This window comes from Olea europaea, chromosome 15 (genome assembly GCF_002742605.1).
Source record: "Olea europaea var. sylvestris chromosome 15, O_europaea_v1, whole genome shotgun sequence".
Lineage (NCBI taxonomy): Eukaryota > Viridiplantae > Streptophyta > Magnoliopsida > Lamiales > Oleaceae > Olea > Olea europaea.
The window spans coordinates 31,011,491-31,035,425 of NC_036251.1; the positions used below are offsets into that span (position 1 = coordinate 31,011,491).

Sequence of the window (23,935 nt, forward strand, 5' to 3'; positions counted from 1 at the left end):
TATATATATATATATATATTTTTTGCATCCGGCTATTTATTTGGTCATGTTGTGGGACACTTTTCTTTCATCTTATTTTTGTGAAATTATTTTTTAATCCAATTTTTGCACTTCTATTGTCTTTCAGCGATCTTATACTAATTTTATAATTGTAGATTCTATTAATCATGTCGAATTACAGAAGGATCTTTATGTTGATGAAAACATTGGCGTGGAAAAGCAATTTCAAGATGACAATATGCAATCTCAATCTGGTTCACATGTTCCTATCATTTTAGATCGTTCTAAGAGTATTGATATACGAAATATTACAGTTGAACCTTATATTCTTCCGTCTTGTACAATTTGTAAACATTGTGGTGCAAAAAAATTTTACAAAGAAAGTAAGGGTTTTTGTTGTTGTGATGGAAATGTTAAATTACAGCTGAACAGTGTTTCCCCTGAATTGTATGAGCTATTTACTTCTACTTCATGTGAAGCGATTGCTTTTAAAAAAGTTGCTCGTACTTACAACAATCATTTTGCATTCACTTCATTTAGTGTTAAATATGATAAAAAATTGTGCAAAAATAATAGAGGTGTATATACGTTCAATGTTCAGGGACAGGTATACCATTTTATAAATCCACTTCTACCAATTGATGGAAATCCTACATATTTGCAATTATACTTTTACGATACTTATAATGAAATTAGTAATAGACTACAAATTTCAAATAGGTTAAGTGAATCAACTTTGAAAAAGTTAATAGATATCTTAAAGATAAATCCATATTGTCGTTTCTTTCGATCATTAAGTGAAGTTTCTGATTTTGATTTATGCTATATCGTACTGAGGTCTGATCCGGGTCTCGACCAGAGAGTATATAACATGCCATCATGTGAACAGGTGGCTGCAGTGTGGGTTGATGATGATCCATCTGCAAGCATAAAGACTCGTGATATATTAATTTATAGGCATTCCAATACTGCACATAGAGTAAATTACTATTATGGCTGTTATGATCCACTTCAATATCCATTAATATTTACCTATGGAGAACCTGGATGGCATGAAGGTATCGAAAAGGTAAATTTGAATACTTCAATAGTCCATGAAAATTTCATACAAATCAATCACATTAATTTGGCCGAACAATTTATAGAGATGGAAGATCGTGGTAAGTTTTATTACCATTGAAATTTTTTAATATTTTTAGAGTGCATAAATGTATTGTTATTTCTAGATCTGTCTTTGCGACTTCATTTTTTTTTCCTTTCAGCTATGAAGAGAGGTAAGAAACGAATTACTGTGTCATGCCGTGAATATTATTGCTACAAACTTCAAATCAGACTTTCAGATAAGTCTATACTCCTTCATACAGGCAGACTTCAACAACAATATATAGTGGATATGTATGTTAAGATTGAAACTGCGAGATTAGATTATTTTCATAATAATCAAAAGACTATACGAGGTGAACTTTACCAAGAAATTTTAGATAGTATACAAAATGGTGAGAATAGAGGCTATAAAATTGGCAAATCAATTGTGTTGCCTACAAGGTTTATTGGGGGTCCTAGAAATTTAACTAAAAGATATATGGATGCAATATGTTTAGTTCAAAGATATGAAAAACCTGATGTATTTTTAACAATGACATGCAATCTAAATTGGCCTGAAATTAAACAAGAATTGAGGCACAATGATAGTATACAAAATAGGCCAGATTTGCTAGCCCGAATATTTCGAGCAAAACTTGAAGAACTAAAAATAGATTTAATAAAGAGAGAAATTCTAGGGCCTATAACTAATTGCCTATGTGTATGTAATTAAATTCCAAAAAAGAGGTCTACCTCATGTTCATTTTTTCTTGATATTTAAAACGAATTTTAAGATTACTAATTTTACGCAAGTTGACGAAATTGTTTTTTGTGAAATACTAGATCCAAAGAGAAATCCTCACCTGCATGCTACTGTGGTCAAACATATGATGCATGGTCCTTGTGGACAATTAAATCCTACAAATGTGTGCATGAAAAATAACCGTACTTGTAAAAACAAGTATCCAAGAGAATACATTGTGCATACTTCATTAGGTAGTGATTCATATCCACTTTGCAGGCGTCGTGACGATGGTATTACTGTTAAGGTCAGAGGGTCTGTACTAGACAATAGATGTGTTGTACCATGTAATCCTTATATTTTAACTAAGTATGATTGTCACATTAATGTTGAAATATGTTCTTCTGTTAAAGCAGTCAAATATTTATACAAATATGTATACAAAGGACATGATCGTGTTAATTTTACGATGAATAAAGAAACTAATGAGCATTATGTTGATAGATTTCGAATTATCAAACCGCTAGATGGATATTTGCACCGGAAGCTATATGGAGAATTTTTAGTTTTGATTTATTCGTCATATCTCCTTCTGTAGTTTCTTTGCAGTTACATATTGAAGATGCTCAGTTGGTTACATATAATGAAACAGATGATCTATCAGAAGTTATAAATAAAGACTCCATTCAACGAACAATGTTAACTGAATTTTTTAGAATGAATATTTCAAATGAAAAGGCACGAACTTTACTTTATAAGGATTTTCCTACATACTTTGTATGGAATACATATTTTCGAGTTTGGAGTCCTAGAAAGAAGCAAAATGTTATTCGTAGAATAGTTGCTGCTAATCCATCTGAGGGCGAGAGATACTTTCTAAGAGTTTTATTGAATCATGTTAAAGGGCCTAAGTCTTTTCAAGATTTAAAAACAGTTAATAACATTGTTGTGCCTACTTATCGCGAAACTGCACTTTTACACGGTCTCATAGGTGGGAATAATTATTGTGAAATGTGTTTAAATGAGGCGATCACCTATGAAATGCCTATATCATTGCATCGCCTCTTTGCTAATGTGTAAATTTTTTGCAACCCTGCAAATCCTAGGAATTTATGGGTTAAATTTAAAGTGTACATGATAGAAGATTTTTTACATGCAAGCATGACAGTATGTGATGCCGAGATTAGGGCTTTGAGATGCATAAATTCATTCTTGGATGTTTTTGGTATAAACATAAATGATTTTGGTTTGGTAGATTTTGACGTAATTGTGAATGATGCTGATGTGTTAGCAAACATGATTTTAGAAGAGACTACAAATATTAATGTTCAGTGTGACATGCATTTTATAGAAAATTTAAATAAGGAACAACAATCTGCCTATGATGTTATTTTAGACTGTGTTGTAAATAATAAAAATGGAGATTTTTCTATTGGTGGTCCAGGAGGTACTGGAAAAACTTTTCTGTACAAGGCACTAGTTGCTGTAGTACGATCTCGACAACTTATTGCATTAGCAACAGTGTCATCGGGAGTGGCTGCTTCTTTAATGCCGGCTGGGAGAACTGGTCATAAACGTTTTAAAATCCTACTTCAAGCAAGTTCTGATATGCGATGTTCAGTAAGTAAACAATCATCACTTGGTCAACTTTTACAAATGACAAAGCTAATTGTGTGGGATGAACCACCGATGATTAATAGATGTGCTTTTGAAGCTTTGGATAAAATGTTAAAAGATATTACTGAATGTGAATTGCCATTTGGTGGAAAGGTTGTTGTGTTTGGAGGAGATTTTCGACAAGTGTTGTCAGTAGTACAAAGAGGAACAAAAGATGATATCATGAAGGCCAGTTTAGTTTTTTTAGATTTATGGCAATATTTTATATAACTACCATTGACTGAGAATATGAGAGCTAAATTAGATCCTTTGTTCTGTGAATATTTACTTAGAATTGGAAATGGAATAGAAAGAGAACATACGTGTCACATGATTAAGCTTCCTTCAGATATAATAATAGATTTTGAGAGTGAATCTGAATCATTGAAAAAACTAATTGCTATTGTGTTTCCTAATTCACACATTTGGTGACAATTTGAATACTATGATGAACAGAGTTATTTTGACTCCAAAAAAAGGAACATGTGGATGTAATAAATAATATGTTAGTTAAAGAAACTCCAGGAGAGATATTTACATATTTTAGTTTTGATGAAGTAATTGATAAAATAGAAGGATTTATTCATGAGGACTTTTTGAATAATCTAACTCCAAATGGTATCCCTCCACATGAACTTGTACTAAAAAGAAACTGTCTTGTTATGTTGCTTAGAAACATTAATCATTCAGAAGGTTTGTGCAATGGGACTAGACTTATTTGTCGAGAATTTAAACAAAATGTTATTTTAGTCGAGATTAGAATAGGTGAATATCGTGGAAAACAAGTATTTTTACCTAAAATTCCATTTATTCCACTTGAAGGAAATAAGTATTCGGTACCATTTAAGAGAACTCAATTTCTCATTCGTCCTTGTTTTGCAATGACCATTAACAAAGCTCAAGGTCAAACTTTAGATTTTGTTGGATTATATTTGCCTGAACTTTTTTCTCGCATGGTCAATTATATGTCGCTTTATCTAGAGCAAGAACAAGAGAAAACATAAAAGTTCTAATAAAACCAATGGATGAAATAAAATCACACAATTGTTGCATAAAAAATGTAGTCTACCTCGAAATTTTGAATTTGATATATACTATTTAAGAAGTCTATAATTACAAGTTTTGCTTAATTGGACTGCCAATCTATTGTTAGCGTAAAAGAGGATATTTTCTCTGCTAATCTATCTTGTGTCAAAGAGAATAACATTGAGCTATACAGGGTTAGTTATTTTTACATGCTATTATGCGTTTCAATTATACTTTACTTGTTAGTACGAAACATGGTGCATATAAAAGGGTCACGTCATTATTTTTAAACATGTCCTTTATAATATTCCATGTTAAACATATCTTTATTTATTTGGGTCACTAATAAGATACGAAAAGAAAGGATAAAAAACATAAGTTTATTACATAATATTTCAATCAGTATATTCTGATTATCTACTACAATTAGGACTTACGGGGATGAAGAAAGTATTCGTTATTACAGATATCTACAGCAATCTTTCGTCTATATATGTTCATCTTATCCGACGAAACTGATTCAATTGAATATTCCAAAACAAAACATTCTATATATTTGAGCACGAAAATTCCACAATTAGGCCTGTGGAAGAAATAGATTAGTGTTAGAATAAATTACTAAGTTTAGGAAATTAAATATTTTGCTAAAAAAAAGCCAATTAAATGCTTACCCATTATTTGCACAGTTTAGGTAAGATATAATCTCCTTTTCCATTTGTTTATTCCTATGTTTCCTTATATCTCCTCTAGAAGATAGAGTTGTTTTCAATAGTGCTTCTACCACAGTCAATGAAGCTTTTGCATGTGCTTTTACTTGATCCGGTGTGTGAACGTTATTGCTGCAATCATATATTTAGAATTTTCATTCAGGAATATTGATAACGAAAAGGTACCAGCTATTGCCCAAATATGAACACGGAATTAATATATACTTGCATGTCCTCCAAGGACGACCAAAGGTGCTTTTCCAATCATATAATTTTGCATAAGAGTTCCATCTGCTTCACCTCTCGTGGTTCTCATTCCTGTGTTAGTATGCCATATCATTTGACGAGCACATTCTGCTTCAAATTTGAAATCCATAATTGCATATTCTTTTGAAACAATCGAACAACCATCATTCATGAGCCGCCATAATAGTTTTAACTCTAGCTCAATGTTCTGATGAAATAAATAGATATAAATTAGACTATATATATCGACTACGAAATAAAATCTATTGTAATTCATAGACTTTACTTACAGCAATATTTATGTCCTGTGTTTGATCCATTAGAGTTTTCAACATGTCTCTTCCAAAGACATTGTTACTGCCATCGTCCAAGTATGTACTGTATGACATAATTTTAATTAATTCCAAATCAATCAAAAGAGAACTTGAAGATTTAAGCTAATACAAGTAAAACTAGATTTATTATCCAGATTGATTCTCCGCTATAAAATTTCTAATTTTATGTATCTTTGCATAGAATAGTCTTCTAGAGGACGATCTGAAGATGATGAAGACTGTGTTTGTTTCCCCTTGTTTTTCTTCTCTTTCATCGACCGTTTAGAGCTCTCAATTTGTTCAGCTGTTGACATCTCATTTGGTTTATCGCAAGGAACAACACTTGTATTGAGAGGGACATCTTATTGCATGGAACCTATGATGGCTTCCATGTTTGATTTCCATTCAGATAATGTGTTCAGTATTTCCTGATTTTGTTCATCGACATAGGATCTCATTGAACTTAAACTGGTATCAATATAAGATTGCATACCCTGATATCTATCTTCTTGTCACTTATGTTGCTGTTTGAAAAATTACCTTTGGTGTTCAAGAATTATCTAATAATGATGTTGCATGTAATCTTGTTGCCATTTTTTTTGCTCCTCAAATAACTATTTTTGGTTTTCAAGAACCGCATGGTGGTGAGCTCTTGATTCATCAGCAAATTCTGCCTTCAAGTTGCTATATACACCAGACACGTCTGGTGCTATGTGTTGCCTGTGGATACCCAACAATTCTTCCATTTTATCTTCACTTAAGGAGTTGGAGCCACTGGGAACAGAGCTAGACCTAAATACATGTGAAGATGTAGAAGTACCGGGAATCGTCGTTTCTTGCACATGTATATTGTCTGGGATTTGTTCTACTGCATTATCCAATACTCCATTTACAATCCCATCTAATCTGTTGTGTCCATTATCCACTGGCAATGAAAGAGTTCCATACCAAAGACTTTGTAATTCTTCTTCATTAGGCTGTAGCACAGCAATCACTTGAATCTGTAATCAAATTGAAATATCAAAATCGTTTATTTTGAGTTTAATTTTATTTTAAGATAATTGAATGTGAGAGTAATTGTACATTCATAAAAACATACATGACGAGTAGACAAAAAAAGCTTTATTTCTTTTTTAGTTATAGATTGGTTAGGTTTCCACTTGTATATTCTTGGACACTGTGGTTTTTTATGTCTACGATGTCCAAATTTCTTTCCGATCTTTAGAAATGCTTCATATATCCAATACTGCAAAATAATAAAAAATAAACATTGTTTGTATAAAAAACTTTTAAAGGAATATATTGTACATAATAAGTCAATACAAGAATAGGGACTAATTACCTGGAGTGCAAGTGGATACCCATGTAACACATACTTGCATTCTATTTGTTCATTTCGTTGCAACCTTTGTATTCTTTCAGATTGTGATGCTTTCAATGAATATAACAAGATCAAATATGCTTTGCGACTTCATGGATGTGCAATGAACTCATCCAGATGCTCAACCATACCAAGAATTCTATAATCAATTTGTCTTGAAGTGGGTGTCAACACACATTCGATCAACATGACTAAACCAAGCTTTGATTTATCTTCTTCATGTTCGTACGCATGAAATGCTTCATAAAGCATCTTTATACTGATTCGATATGTACCATTAAAGTATCAATTTCTAAGACGATCATTTGTATCATTAATGTCCATGGATGGTTCATAGCAAGGTAATCCAGTAATAAGACAAAATTCTTGCATACTAAATCTGGCTACACGATCGTCTAACTTTACCCAAATTTTATCATTTTCCCACAATTCACAAGCCTCAATATAAATTCATGCACTAATCTACTACAAAATTGTACATTTTTTTCTTTGTAGAAAGCTCCATAAAGAAATCCATAAAAATTACTACACATCAACGAAAATTGCTCATTCGAATCTAAAAATTGTACAAAGTCTTTAAGATATTTGAAATTTGGATACTGGACAATTGTAGCAGAAAATCATTGATCCGGAGAAATTATGTATTTTAGAGACATCTGCATAAATTATTCCAAAAATCACATCTTATTTATGAATGAATCTAAAAATTAAAAATAGAGAAACATTTTTTAAGAGTTCCAAATAAACATTATATCTTCATAGCCTATACTTGCATAAATATTTTAAAATCGATAATAAAATATCTTATGTTCGTGTCTAGATAATTCAGACAATTCATGGCATCAAAATTATGTCTCGCCTTAGCCTCGCCTCCGTGATTATGGAGACTTCGCCTCCATAATCACGGAGGTCTTGACCTCTATAATCACGGAGTCAAGGCCTCCGTGATTATGGAGACCAAGCCTCCGGATTATGGAGGCCAAGCGTTGGCCTCCGTATTACGGAGGCTTGCACCGTATTTACGGAGGCCAACACCTGACCTTCGTATGATGGAGGCCTCAACAAGGCCTCTGTGATTACGGAGGCAGGCCCCCATCATACGGAGGCCTTGTTATGGCCTCCGTAATAATGGAGACCCATTAAGGATTGAGTCTCCATAATCACGGAGTTCTTATGGGTAAAATTGTTGCCCATACACAGATATATGCAAGTTTTTTTGATTGTAAATTTTTAAGTAAAATTGTTACATTTTCCGGCCAATTTCAGAGTTTCTCCAGTTTAAATCTGCGAGGAGTTTCTCTTGAAAATGTAGAGATTTTTGGGACTAAAAGTATAATAAATGAGCACAAACCAACCACAAGATAAAAGGTTGTCACATATGAGCTGTATATTATTATTGTTTTATGCATTTGGTCAACAATCAATGACATATTTTTGTTGTGTTATGAAATACAAACTATTCACACCTTTTATAGAATCTCAAATATACATCTTTGTTTGAATTCTTTAATTTCATACACAAAATCATACATCAACATATTCACGTGTATTTAGATATTTATTACAATTCAATTTATTTAAGCTAAATAAATAACTGAATCAAATTTTCCTTCCATTACAATGAAGGTTTGTAGCATGAATACTTTTTCCCCGGTGAATACAACTTAATTTAATTCAGAGTCATTCTTGTACCATGTTTAAACCTTTGCCAGCCCATATCTATGTTCAATCATTATAAATCAATAGAGTATGAGTATCATAAGATTTTACCGTATAAATCTTGATCTTTTTCCTTTTTTAATCCAAATAAATTAATAGAGTATGGGTATGATAAGATTTTACCGTGTAAATTTTGATCTTTTTCCTTTTTTAATCCAAATTTTGACGTCCTTTTATTATATTTATAATAGGGAGAACCAATAAAATATAGTTTTACGTATGCCCTACGTGTAAATCCTTGAACTCGCGTTTTATTTATGTACTATCAATAAATGAATATTACAAGTAATCTCCATATCTCATGCAGACAAAACTTATGACAGTATATGGCTAATAATAAGATTTTACTTAGTACATACTTGTATTACTTTTTATAAAAAAAAAAAATTAAAAATAGAAGATAAAGTACGGGAAACGAAATATGATATAATTTTACATGTCTATATATATCTTCTTTTATTTGTCAATTGGATATATCAAAATCGTTTGCCATAGAAATCTTCCTTTTGTGTGTATTTTGCCTCTATTATTCTGTTACGAAATTGCCACCATGGAAGAACAATACCAACTTCTACCAGAAATTATTTCCAACAATCAAAAGTGAAAAACTAAAGTGATTGTAGTTGAAAAACAATCACCATAGCCTTCGAGACAAGGTAATGGAAAGTACCAACATTTGATGTTAATAGATACTCAGGTAACTCTTCTTCATACATTTTTTCATTTCTTTTTGTTTTTTGTTTTGTGTTTTTTCTTAATCTAAGATCACGTATATTACAGTTATTTATATGGTTCCTCATGATTTTTCAGAGTAATACTATTCAGGCACGCTTATATGATTCCAATATCACTGTTTTTGAGGATCAACTTGTTTTGGGAAAAACTTATACTATTTCGAAAGCTTACGTGAAGAACAATACGACAAACTACAGATATTCGACTGGCTCTCAACAATGGACAATATCTGGAGAAACTCGTATTGAAGAATTGAATGAAGATAATCTAGAGTTTGTATTGTCAACATATCAACTGACACAACTTCATGATCTCAAAGAATACATGGATATAGATGTTGATTTAAGTAAGACAAAATTTCATAGATATTAAATAATCATATACTAATTCTACAGAAATATAGTTTCCTTCAAATTCGTACTGCTTATGTTCAAAAAAAAGAAAATTTGATGGCTTATTTCAAATTTGCAGATATACTTGTAGTTGCAGTTGCAGTTGATATGACACCCAAACGATTGATTCAATCCAAAGATGGCAGTCAAACTTGATTGCAAGATATCATACTTCTAGACATGAATTTCAAAACAATGGTGCTTACACTTTGGGATTCATTTGTTGACAAAGAATGCTTACTGATAACAGACATTATTAACAAAAAGCCAGTCACCTCCGTAACCCGTCTAAAGGTTACATCATTCTTTGGTATGTTCTATTGTATTATTTAAACTTCTCTTAAGGTATATATTACATCATTTACACATTCTCCATATTGATATTATATAGGTTTAAAATTGTCCACGAAAGTCCGTTCCACTTTCTTCATTAATACGCCTTTCAACGCAATAAAACAAATGACAGAATGGTATGTAAAAAGTGCTATATTTTATTATTCTTTTTTTTTCTCCCTCTCGATTATTTTTCCACGCATTACTATTGGAGTTACTAATTATATTCATGACTTTTGATTAGGTTAAGAACAAATTCCATTAAAATAGATGATTTTGTATTCAAAAAATCATACATGGACAAAAGCCCCACGAATCTTTCTCCACCTGTACGAAGTAAATTCACTCCTATTCAAAATCTTCAGGGACGCCTTCTAGCGGTAATATTAAGGTTACGTATGTTATTCAATCTGTATTTATTTCCTAATATAGAGATATATATTACAAGATACACTCAATATTATTTATTTTTCCTTGTAATTTCTCTAAGTATATCCATATTGTAACAACGAAAGTTTTATTAGGTAAACGGCACAGCAACAACAGATAAAATTGATAGCAAATCTTAGTACATGGCCTGCAACAACTGTTTTAGACGGCCGAATATTGATTTTGGAGAAACATATCTTTGTATTTTTTGCAAAAATCCCAAGTCCAAAGCTATTCCTCGGTAAAATACACTAACAATTAATTACTTTTCATTTTTTACACCTTTCTACTTCTCTTTATTACTCTTGCATCTATTAATACTAATTTCTTTTTCACTTTAGGGCTAGAGTACATGTGCAGCTTTCAGATATCACGGGATCAATCAGTGCAAATGCAATTAGTGAACCAGTTGAGAAACTATTATTTACAACTTCAGAGTCTTTGATGGAGGAAACCAAATTTGTAAGAAATCCAACTTGTCTCAAACATTTTGCCATTCAGTACATATTTTAGTATAATAATATTAATACAATTTAAAATTAACACAAGGTTCAAAAATAAATTTCGAAGCAACCATTAAAAAAATGCAGGATACTGAACGAGCTTTCTACTTGAAAGCATCGCAAAATGAACCTAATTCATCAAGTTACAGATTTGATATTATCCCTGTAACAGACTTTGACCATCCAAATTCAGGGCAAGAAATTCAAGCAAATATTGATCATGCAAGTCTTGAACCAAAAATCCAAACAAACGTTGACAGTCAAGATGTGGTTACAACAGTTGGAAAAAATGTTGGGAAAAACGTTAGTACAGATTATTCATCTCCAGCGAAAAAAGCCCTTTTCAAATCTTTCAATGAAAGTTCCATATCAAAAATCGCTTGTGATGAAAACATAAGTTCAGACTCAAATCCACTTGCTCAAAAAGAAAAACTGGAGTAAATGGTAGTCGAAATATTTTCCGTAAAACCAACCTTTTGACAAGAGTGTTGTGTGGTTTTGTAAATTTTTTGCTATTTTGATTTGTGAACTTTGTCTTCATTGTAAATTTGATCTTGAAATTCTTTTTGCTAAGTATGTATAGTTTCCTGATCAAAAACTGCAAAACAAAAAAAGTAATGACAAATAATGTATATGTAATCCCTACATCATCCATCTCGAAAATCAGTCATTATTTTTTTTTTATCTTGGCTATACTCTGTAATTAATGATGGTAATAAAGTTAATTTGTATTCTCTCTTATCTATCAATGACTGTAATACAAACATATAATTAATTACGATAAATTTACAAATCACAATCAAACATATCAATATGTATACTATTATCTCAATTATTCACTGGTTAGTTCCTTGCCAATAATTCCGTCTTACAATATATTTTCAAACAAATTCAATACATACGCTAACCAAATCATAATTCATGCACAACTTGTGTATCGCACGTAACATAGACTAATATGTGTGTGTGTGTGTGTGTGTGTTTATTGGGTTAAAAATTCAAATGGCTATTGAACTTTGCACCATATTTTCCATTGACCATTAAACTTGAAAAAAACTATGAATAATCATTGAACTTATCATGTTGTCATCCAACTGGCCATTAAACTTTAATTTATTATTATTATTATTTTTTGAATTATCTCTAGACTTATGAAATCATTTTCACATCCATCCAAAGACGGATTTAACGGGGGGCTGGGCTGTAGCCCCCCCCCCCCCCCAGGCCCAAGAGTTTTTTTTTTTTTTAAGGTATTTTTTATTTTTTTGGGTAAAAAATCAATTTTTTATGTGTAAATTTTTTTTCCACGTAATAGCCCGATTTGAAATTTTATAGCACGGTCTTCTATTCAATTCTGGATTCGTCCCTGCATCCATCACTTGATAACTCACTATTAAAAATTCGATGAACTTAGTTACGTGACAAATAAAAATACTGACATGACACACTATTTCATTGGTTGATGACAAATTAACCGATCACGCACTTCCATCTATTAAGAGCACTTATAAAAAATATGATTAAAAAGTAGATAAAAATTATTAATGTTATAAATTGTATGATGAAAATGAATTTGAACAAAATAAATAAATATAGGAGTCAATCATGGACTTAATATTAGCGACTTAAGAAAATTTAAAATGAAGATCTCTCTACCCAACATGCCTATGATCGAATTAGTGGGTATCGATTCCTGCCTGCAAATATAGTATGTACGAGTTTGTTTCTCTCGTGAATTAATAACTAATAATTATTCAAGAACATCTTTCAAATGGAAATAAACAATTCACATATCATGTAAAAATTTTATTTATTTCATTCATATATATTCTTATATTTTTCGTACTATTTATAATTAAATAAATCCGTAATATTGCCAGATGCTGCTGTTAGAAAGGCAGCAGCAGCTAAAGGTTCCACATGGTGTGTTTGGATTTAACTCAAATTTTGTAGGACTATTTGCATGCAAAGACCGACCATTTTGTTTGTATATTAAATTTTCTTGCAAAAATCCAAAATACATATCCAGACAATTTGGATATGTACATTAACATATAGAGTACAATATGCTAGAAAAACTCATAAATTTTACTTTACAAAAAAATCCTAATAGATAATTTTCAAACGTTCAATTCAATGAGACTGTTGTACAACTGCGTTATATAATGCTATAAGATGAAGGTTTATTGTTTTCTTTCTTTCGATTTGGATGGATTATAGAACAATCTTCTTTAAACTTTTTCGATTTTAGTCCACTGTATAGAATTAAGTTATGAAGAATTTTGATAATCCAACTCGCAAAAAACTTTTGGTACATTATTTTGGTCTTCAAATTAATTATTCAAAAGCACGAATTGTTAGACAAGTCATGCTTTGTAAATGTGTTTTATCCAAAAATAAATAAATAAAAAATCAAGATTTGTTCAATATCACCGATTTTGTCTTCTTGATGATATGAATAATACATCATTATGATTATTCATATAATGAGGTTTGTAGACTATTGCATCAGTTCGAAAGTTTACTTAGTGTATACCCGAAGGGTAACAGTTGACAGTTTTTCCGTCATTAAAAAAAAAAAAAAAAAAAGTTAAGTGCATGACGATAAAACCTAGGGTCAACTATTTATTTAACCCTAGGGAGATGTTGTGAATATTAGAGGTGTTACGTTACATCATAGGTTGTTAACATCAATCGTGCCTAAGGCCCTTAGAGTTTTAAAAGAAAAAAAATTAATATTGTATTACATGGATTATATGTACTAATGAAACATGCCCATATGGATTTGCGGATTGTGTGCGTGAAGACAGAAAGAGATGGTGTCCGGGGATCCAATGTTCTCTCTCTCCTCTCTATTATCTACAAGGTTGAGACACCATTAAATATATGTCCCAAAGTCTCTAAATTTTACAATGTCAATATTTAATAATTAGAATTTTGACCATTTATTATCCCCCCCCCCCACTCCCACTCCCCCCCACCCCACCTTTTCTTTTTTAATTTCAGCAAATTAAAAACTTAATTGGCTAAAATTTAATAGTTGAAATTGATATTCTAAAATACAAAATTATTTATTTGCAATCAAATTTTAGGATCGATTTGATCGGACTTTTATTTTTTCTAGAAGAAATTATTGAGAAACTACCTTAATTGATATTAAGAAACTAATTTTAAAAAAAAAATTCTCATAAAAGCTCTTTTAATTAAAAGAAGTACTTTTATAAAATAATCAAATGGATTCAAAAGTAACTCTTGAATCCCAAAAACTACTTTCAACTTCTCAAAAGTCATATCAAATGGGCATTAATATGATATAGCATTATTAAAATCTAATGATCAATTCTATCGGTCTAAAACCCAAAAAAGTATTCAAAATTTAGGAACGACTTTTACAAAAAAAAAAAAAACAATCATTTTGTAAGGACATGTTATGGGTAAAATCTCTTACACATGAAATTATTAACTATGAATTTGAACTACTCCTCTTTCCAAGAAAGACATTTTAAGAAGGAAATTAATTCATACTTAGTTGAGTAAAGATCTGCTGTTCCATTTTATTGTCCATCCAATTAATTTTTGACATGTTATCAATAATTAATATGTTATCTCATATTTATCCACATTAAGTTCATCACTTACCTACTAAATTAACAATGTGTCAAGAATAAATTGAATGGACGATAAAATTGGACAACGGATCACTAGTTAACCCATTATATATCTGTTCTTCCTTTGAAAGTGTGAACAAAACCCCCAAAAATCTCGACTCTTGAAAAGTCACTGAAGGCAATGCATGTGGGCTTTCTCTAGCAAAAATCTTCTCTCTTTCTGGCTTTCTCAAGTCTCCCTCCCTCTTTCTTTCGCTCTAAAAGTTTAAAAAAAAATTCTTCATGTTCTTGGAAAGCAATCAGTATTACTCCTATTCAATGTCAAATAAAGAGTTTTTTCTCATCAACGAAGAAGATAAAGAGATCAAGCTCGAGAACTCATCGCAACCTAAACTGGAAAATCAAGATTCTTGTCAAGTAAATGATACAGAACAGGGACAAGATAAAGATTGCGAGGGCTCAATTTCTTCATCAAGAGAAGAACCAGAAAATCTATGTTTAGAGCAATTCCGAGTAGCAGAATCTGATGATGGATTCAAAACTCCGACATCATTGGATCACAAAATCCCAGTGATCGAACAGTGTCCACCAGCACCCAAGAAAACCAGGGCACAGCCCTCAACTTCAACAAAAAGAAAAGCATCCCCAAGAAACCTCCAGTTTGATTATTCGACAGAAGTTGAGTCAATGTTTCTTGCAATTTCCAAGGACGACGATGATGATGATGTAGACCAGAAAAGGAAGAAAACTCGACGAGACGATGAAGATTGATAGATTGTTTCTTAACTTATAAGGTCCTACACCGTAGGGGGGGGGGGTGGAATCTCATCTGTTGAATTTTTTAGTTCTGTACCTAATATGGTTAAGGAATTTACTGTAAAGAATGAACATTTTCTTGTATTGCTAATGGTGTTCTTGAATGTCTTGAATAGACAGTCCGATACATAAATTACATTCACACGCACTAACAAACAGAAATTTTATACAGATGTTTGTTGGAAAAATTATTTCACTTTTAAGTTATTTGGTAGTTATATTTGGTTGGTTCTTTTCAGTGGTGGATTGGTCTAACAATTTATGATATTTTGAAAAGTAAAAAGTGGAAAAGATCAGACGTTATACTTCCAACTTTATTTTGTATTCAAAAAAAAGAAAACAGACATTTTTTCCTTTGTTCTTTCTCTGAAATAACAATTAGCATAGGATACCAAGATAAGAATTACCAATATGGATTATTACGTGTTCGGTTTTGTTAAGTGCTTCGTGTGAAATATGATTACTCTTTGATTGAGATTGAGGGGCAAAAAAAACATTTACTGAAAGAAGAGTTGAAAAGCATTCATTTTCTGGGTTAATTGTCAAACTAGGTATGTATATTTGTGGGAATTCTTTCAAACTAGGAATCCTATGAAGAACTTTGGGAGCTGATAATAGAATAGTATTTTTTTTTTTTTTTTTTTTTTTTTTTTTTTTTTTTTTTTTTTTTTTTTTTTTTTTTTTTTTTTTTTTTTTTTTTTTTTTTTTTTTTTTTTTTTTTTTTTTTAATATTCTGCTGTCTATAGTTCTGATGAGACAGTGTGCCAGATGAAGAAACTGTGTTTTACTCTCATATTCTTTTTAACGAGTAGGTGTATATTGCGAGTTGTTGTCTAAAAATTTTCGACAGGAATGTGCAACTCGAAAAATACTTCAACAATTAAGAGAACATGAGTGTTCATATTCACAAAATTTAACTCGAAAAATGCTTCAAGGATAGAGAATTATGAGCGTTCCCCTTAAGAGTATTCTCCCATGTTAGTTAGCAGAGGGTGTTCTTTATACGAAACCCAATTGATATGGTAACATACAATGACTATTGGATACTACACAGAATTGGCTTGTTTCCGCAAGTGTTTGAGAAATTTTTAGTGGGATAGTCGTATGTACACATGTGATAGGGTTGTTCACTCAAAGTAAGACCGTACGCTCAAAATCATAGTGGCAATATTTTGACCGTCCCACTCCATTTCTCTTTTATTTACTTAGTGTTTGACTTGTTGGGAGGTTTAGAGTCTAATGGATGTGATTTGAGTGAACAATCATACCAAGTGTGCTTATAAGACCGTTCCACTAAAATTTTTCTCGTGTGTTCATGTATCCCTAAGGTGGAAGTTATTTCAAGTTAGTTTCAATGGACAGACATGACTGATTCATTCTAATCAATTGTCGATCTTCTATCTGGACCGATCAATATTTCCTCCCTCAGTCCATTCAAATGGATAATCAAACTATTGTATACATTTTTTCAGAGCAGGACCTCGAACATACAAAAATTTCAATTATTCGAATTGACTCAACTTGTTCGCACTGATTATTCATCTTATTCTTCAGTACTATTTTTACTCTATCAAACATGTCTATAATATGATTATATTAGTCAATAGATAGAACAAGGGGATGTAATGGATAAGATTTTCACTTTTAATTTTGGATTGTCCAAAGTTAACGGTTTACATACATACCCTTGTTTTCCTCTCTTCCACTTCTCTCTTTCCACTCCCTTTCCAAGAAAAGAAACAATAATAAGTGAATTGCATGCATGCTTAAAGATTCACCCAACAAAAAACTACGAACATTTCCAGTTATGGATAGAAATTCACGACGGACGTAAATGTTAATCCATTCATTTCCATTTTTTTTTTCTTTTTGATTCAATTCAATGAATAGTTTAAGCAATTCTACAACAATGGAGCGTAGAACGCTTACAATGAACTGGGATGGTTTGGGAGAAGACGATGATGAATGCTTCTTTGAATCTCAAGAAAGAATGTCATCGGCCGTTCCTCTCGATTTCGCGGCCTTGTCAGGATCGGATGAGGACGAAGAATTTGAGGACAGCAGAATGTCATTTGCTTCCGCTATCTCTGCAGCCTCCATTAAAAGGATTGGCAGCCTTGAGATTGAGGCAGTAGTACCTACGAGCTCTTCATCTGTATTAGGAGGATATGACGTGTGGATGGCAGTACCAGGGGACATTAAGGAGCGGCGCAAGAAGCTGTTTCAAGGTATCGCTAGATTTCCATTTTAAAATGTCAACTATTAATTCAAACCTTATACAATCTATTATTATATTACTATTTAAATGACTAGGAATTTTATGCTGACAGATATTGGATTGAACAGCAACAAGGATTTTCTAAGGGTTACTACTGCCAAATTTGTTCGAGGAATTTCAATCAAGCCTGATGTTCCTCCTCCCCAAGCTTCTAAATCGATGGAAGATTCTTCTCCCCCGGAAGAACAAAAAAAAGACAAGCCCAAGGCCGAGGCTACTGCAGGGCCTGAGGCTGAGGCTTTACCTGAAGCGCCAATTGTGTTTGTTAGGTCGAAATCAGATGGTGATATAGAGAGTTTTTCTGTGAAGACGAAAAAGAGGAAAGAGGAACTAATAGGTCGTGTACCAAAACAGCGTTTAACTAGAACATCGTCAGGACAACTAGCACATAGCACAGGTGTTTGTCACTATGCATGTTCAGCTCAAATGTCGAACCCGAAAAGGGCTAAAACCAAATCAGCCCTGCCTAGTGAGGTGTTACAATCTGTATTTTCACCTGATGCTTTTGACTCATTCTTCCTGATAAAGAATTTGGACACTGGAAAGGAGTTTATTGTGAAAGAATCCAATGAAAAGGGAATGTGGAATAAGCTAAATGACGTTCAAACTGGGAAACAACTTACAATGGAGGAATTTGAGAAATCTGTTGGATATTCACAGTTTGTGAAGGAAGTAATGGCTCGTACTAATGTCTCAAGGAGTCTTGACGATGCCAAGAAAGTAAATATTAATTCATATCTAACTAAGAGTTTCAGGAATGGCAAAAGAATGGGTGCCTATTTCTTGAAGAACATCATGGGAGTGGCAAATACCATGAATGGAAAAGTTGTAGAAAAAGAAGGAGAACATTCTTCACAATCTTCACTGGTAGAACAGAGAGCTAATAAAACTTCGTCACAATGGATCAAAGCTCACCAGTATGGGAAATCCTACAAAGAATTTTCAGCTTTGCACATGTCTCAAGAAATTCAAGCTCATGACGGCTCAATATGGACGATTAAGTTTAGCTGGGACGTGTGTTTCCTGGCAAGCACGGGAGAAGATGGTATAATTCATGTATGGGAAGTGCAAGAATGTGATGTTACGTCAACAAGATCGCCTGATAATACAAATTCACCGGGGGAAACACCTGCTCACCCGATGGCAGGCACCACTTCAGATCAGCCTCCACTAGCAGAGATTACACCTATGCCATCCGCAATGAAAAGAAGAGGGGGGAATAATAGGAAAAAGGGAAACTCGATTCCAGACTATGTTAGTATGCCAGAAACCGTATTTTCTCTTTCAGAAAAGCCGTTCTGCACTTTCAAAGGTCACCAAGGCCACGTGTTAGATCTCTCATGGTCAAAATCTCAGGTCAGCTTCCCACATCGTAGTTTCTAGTATAAGGTAGGAGCGCAATAAATTATTTGATTCATTGTATAATTCATTCGTTTTTCTTCCTAATTAGAACTAGTCGTCTGTAAGAGTCAAGAAATGGTAAAAATTTTGAAATAGAACTCTCTGTTTTCTGATTCTTAAGATGACCATTTAGTTAATAACTGGAAACAGTTAACATAAAGGAATAAAGTTCTATGCAGCTACTGCTATCATCTTCGATGGACAAGACAGTTAGGCTGTGGGACTTGGAGACAAGAAGCTGTTTAAAGATGTTTGCACACAATGATTATGGTGAGACACCGAACTTATGCTGCAATTATTCAATCACCAGGGCCTAAAAATTGCTTATGATTGTTGACGTGTTATTTGTATTAGTCCTACTTCTGATGAGTATGGTTTGGCAGTCACTTGTGTACAGTTCAATCCAGTAGATGAAGATTATTTCATCAGTGGTTCACTTGATGGAAAGGTCCGAATTTGGAGCATACCTGATCGTCAGGTTGTCAACTGGACAGATCTCCATGAGATGGTTACAGCTGCTTGCTACACTCCTGATGGCCAGGTACATACATCCAAATTTTCATACAATTCTACCGAAACTTGTATATGAAAGGACTTTTACATTACTTCAGTTCATGTAAAATCAACTCTGTACATCTACATCTCTATCGAATTCTTTAGTAACACCACCTGTTTAAATTCACACCCCATTTGAAATCAGATCTTGAAGATGAACGATATAACTAACTTATGTTTGTTTGGAGGATTTACCAGTAATGTTCTATGAATAGGAGAATCTTAAGACCTTGATTGGCTCCTGAATCTGTGAAGTACCATGCTGATAATAATTCTTTAACTGTTGAAGGGTGCAATCATCGGCTCGCATAAAGGGATCTGTCATTTGTATACTATAGATGGTATGAACAGCTCTTCAATTTCCCATCATATTTTGTCCATGACTGCCTACGTTAATCTTCAGTTTATTTTGCTACTTAGACTGCAAATTGGAACAGAAAGATCTTATTGATATTCAATGCAAGAAAAAGTCTCAAGCGAAAAAAATAACAGGTTTTCAGGTAATTAATTTCACTTTAAACGCTCTCCATTCAGGAACTTTCTAGCAAGTAACTATGTTTCTTTGTTCACAGTTCTCCCCGCAGAATGCATCGGAAGTGCTCATTACTTCAGCTGATTCTCAGATTCGAGTCTATAATGGAACAGAGCTCGTACAAAAACTTAAAGGTATATATATCCTCGATATGTTCAGTTGGAAAATCGTGATGTAATGAATCCAAGTAACAACACCATTGGTGACAGGATTTCGAAATACTAGCAGCCAAATATTAGCTCAATTCACAGCAAATGGAAGATATGTCATAAGCGCAAGCGAAGATTCTCAGGTCTATATCTGGAAACTTAAAGATTCAAAAAATGAAGGAGGTGGGAAAAGCAGTAGGACTACCATCCAGACATATGAGCACTTCCCATGTAAAGATGTTTTGGCTGCAATTGCATGGCCTGGCAGCATAAAAATTGAGCCACCAATTGTAGACATAAATTCCAAAAGGCAGTCCAAACACTCCAGTGCAACACAACCATGTTCCACAAGCAGTTCTCCAACCCAAGAAGACAACAAGGCTGGTGAAATCAGCAAGAGGCATTTGCCTCCACTTCCTAAGAAAAGCAAAGTACTCGAGAAAAGTCCAAGCTACACGGAAGAGGACTTTGCCCAATCTGCTCGAATAGACTCTGAAAATGATATCAATGAGTCATTTGGTTCATCCTCTTCATTGATTAGGCATGGTGACTCACCTTCCATTTCTGCTTCTGGGACTGCTGGATCTCAACCCTGGTCCTCATCTTGGTCCTTGTTCGATGGTAGCAGTAGCCATGGAAGCCAAACCGTCCAAGCAACGGCATGGGGCCTGGTCATCATAACAGCAAATGTGGGAGGACAGATCAGGGTTTATCAAAATTTTGGGTTGCCTCTCAAAGTCAGTAGACAAACCTATCTCTTCCTGTCATAGATATTTGCTATAAGATGGGAACAAATCCCAGCAAGAATCCTGTACTTTAGTAAACAAAATTGTTGATCCCAAAGGCGACGCAAGGATTGAGATTAATGACATTGTATGAATATGTAATAAGATCATAAAGATAAAACAAGATTTTAAGTAAAGAAATCAAAGAAAGTTAAGCAGAGGAAACGATATTTTATTATAACGATGATATGGAGAGAAAGTTACAACATAGCAATTCTGGTTTGAACTAAACTAAAAGAAGAGTTCACTATTTATAGGTACATACCATACCATAAAGATGGAAATAATATGAAATAATGATAGGGCCGGCCCTTGAGCCAAGCCACCTAGCCAACCGCCTAGAGCTTCCAAATTTTGGCTTGGGCCCAAGGCCTCAAAATCCATATTAATTCCAAAATGAAAAAAATGGTTTGGGGCCTTTGGGTTTTAGGAGTCTACATAAACAACCGTGAACTACCTCCCTCACTCCTCAAGACTTTTTATCTTTTCAATTTGAGAATTATTCCACTTCCTCTCAAATTCAGAAATTCTCAAATCTCAATCCTCTGCTTCGGTTCGGTGCTTCCAGAATCCGGAATTCTCTAGGGCCTCCAAGCTTCCATTTCCACGGACCAGTGTCAATGGACAAAAATTCGAAATCTACCGCGAAAACCCCCAGTTTCTCCGCCTCTCGCACTCGCATAGTCGCACGCCAGTCTGTCCTGTGCCAGATTCCTTTTTTTCTTTTTTTTTTATCTTATCAGGTCCTTGGTTTTGGTAAGCAGCCTTATATGTCTGATTTAGATTGATTACTGATTAATGATTATTTGTTAATTTGGCTTTGACACTAAATTTCATTTTCATTTTCATATTCTTTTAAAATTTAATATCTCAATATCTCACTATGAGTCTAATGGTTTGGTCTTAATTTAAATAAAAGGCAATTTTTCTTTTTTTTTTTTTGTTTGATTGGATTTTATATATTGTAGTTTAATATTTTCATGTTATATGAGTGTTTAAGAAGACTCCGATCTCCAATTGCTTTTTAGTGAGATTTATAATTTAGAAGTTCTTTTTTTTTTTTTTTTAGGTTGAATTCTAATTTCCAATTGTTGTTTTTGCTGAAAGTTCTAATTTACTAGCAGCTAGCTTTGCTTGTTATTTTTATTGCATGATATTGTTTGTTCATGAAACGGGCTTATTATATTAATTTGAAACAAATAGTTCTAAAATCACTCTTTCCAAGGCCTTTTGTAATTATTCGATAAAAAATAAATTCATCAAAGTGATTTAAAAGAATGCTTTAAATGTTAGTATATAAAATTGAAGAAGATAGCCAAATATAGATATGAGATCCAGACTCATACTCAACTCTAGCTCGTTTATGGAGGTCTTTAATCAAGAATGGCTAATATAATAAATCAAATTTTTTTCTTCTTCTTTGGAGAGTGATTTCATATAGAGATTGTAAGTGATATTTTATTTACCAATTCTATCTTTTAGATTGTACAAAGTTTTCATAGAAATATAGATTTTTTTTTATTTAAATATTGTTATACGTGGAGAAAAACAAAGTATGGGGCCTCAAGATTGCCAACTCGCTTAGGGCTTCCGAATTGTCAGGGCCGGCTCTGAATAATGAAATAATATATTTTCAATAAAATCACGTGAAAATAAGAAAATAATTATTTTTCCTAATTTGGGTTATAAACCTAATAATCTCCACTTTGACTCAAATTCCGATACAACGAACGAAGCTCCAAAATTCTTTCACCTGATAAAATATGTCCAACTGCATTGAAATAATCAAACTCTTCAAAATAGTAACCAAAACTCTCCCTCAGAAGAAAAAAAAAAAAACCTTCCTCTGCCCCTTGTCCATAAGTGACAGCCGAACCCAACTCTCGAGTTCCTAAAATTCCACTAAAGAATTACTGTTGACCAAATAAGGTCGAAGCACACCATATAGCAGAAACCACACCATATACATAATTAGAAGTCCCCTTATTAGTATTGTCATCTTCAACGATCCCGAAAACATTACAGACATTACTGACACCATTGTACCTACGCTCCCTTGAGCAATGTTTTGAACGACTCAGAGTTCCTCACAAAAGGTACTGTACCAAACTCAATATCCACCACGGTATTGAACTTGTCCAGATGTCTCTTAATTAGTTCTGCGCTTCCCTACAATATGTATAACTGAGACTTCTCCCGTCCCTCCAGTACAATCCGGACACCCCTTTGGACCTTCAAGACTCCACTTCTACCAGAGAAATTATATCATTTTTCATTCAGGATACTCAGCGAGATGAGATTCCTTTTCAGGTCTAGAACATGTCGAACATGATCAATTGTTCTAACCATCCCATCATACAACCTTAGGGATGTCAATTGGGCCGAGTCGGCTCGTCCAAAAATGTGAAAAAAATAAAATTTTATCAATAAAATTTGAAAAATTTGCAAAAAAAATAAAAAAAAAAATTCACAAGCTTGTGAGCCGCTCGTGGGCGAGAGCAACGAGCCGAGCTTTCGGCTCGACCCACTGCCATCCCTTTACAAC

At 33.1% G+C, this 23,935-nt stretch overlaps 4 protein-coding genes across 4 annotated transcripts; all 4 read left to right on the forward strand.

The window, feature by feature from the left end:
• The first annotated feature begins 2,986 nt into the window (after positions 1 to 2,986).
• Positions 2,987 to 4,366, forward strand: LOC111411551 (ATP-dependent DNA helicase PIF4-like). Its single transcript, XM_023042071.1, has 4 exons — positions 2,987 to 3,158; positions 3,249 to 3,670; positions 4,172 to 4,174; positions 4,304 to 4,366. Exons 1-4 carry the CDS (start codon positions 2,987 to 2,989, stop codon positions 4,364 to 4,366), a joined length of 660 nt encoding a protein of 219 aa, XP_022897839.1.
• A 13,180-nt stretch (positions 4,367 to 17,546) lies between these two features.
• LOC111410872 lies at positions 17,547 to 17,951 on the forward strand. The gene has a single exon (XM_023041459.1). It carries the CDS (start codon positions 17,573 to 17,575, stop codon positions 17,939 to 17,941), a length of 369 nt encoding a protein of 122 aa, XP_022897227.1. The 5' UTR covers positions 17,547 to 17,572; the 3' UTR covers positions 17,942 to 17,951.
• Positions 17,952 to 17,969: 18 nt separating this feature from the next.
• LOC111410871 (WD repeat-containing protein 44-like) lies at positions 17,970 to 20,036 on the forward strand. The gene has a single exon (XM_023041458.1). It carries the CDS (start codon positions 17,996 to 17,998, stop codon positions 19,349 to 19,351), a length of 1,356 nt encoding a protein of 451 aa, XP_022897226.1. The 5' UTR covers positions 17,970 to 17,995; the 3' UTR covers positions 19,352 to 20,036.
• LOC111411552 (uncharacterized WD repeat-containing protein C3H5.08c-like) lies at positions 19,543 to 22,163 on the forward strand. Its single transcript, XM_023042072.1, has 6 exons — positions 19,543 to 19,619; positions 19,724 to 19,910; positions 20,214 to 20,265; positions 20,345 to 20,424; positions 20,497 to 20,590; positions 20,636 to 22,163. The coding sequence occupies exons 1-6, from the start codon at positions 19,543 to 19,545 to the stop codon at positions 21,373 to 21,375; spliced, it is 1,230 nt and encodes a 409-aa protein (XP_022897840.1). The 3' UTR covers positions 21,376 to 22,163.
• The last annotated feature ends 1,772 nt before the right edge of the window (positions 22,164 to 23,935 follow it).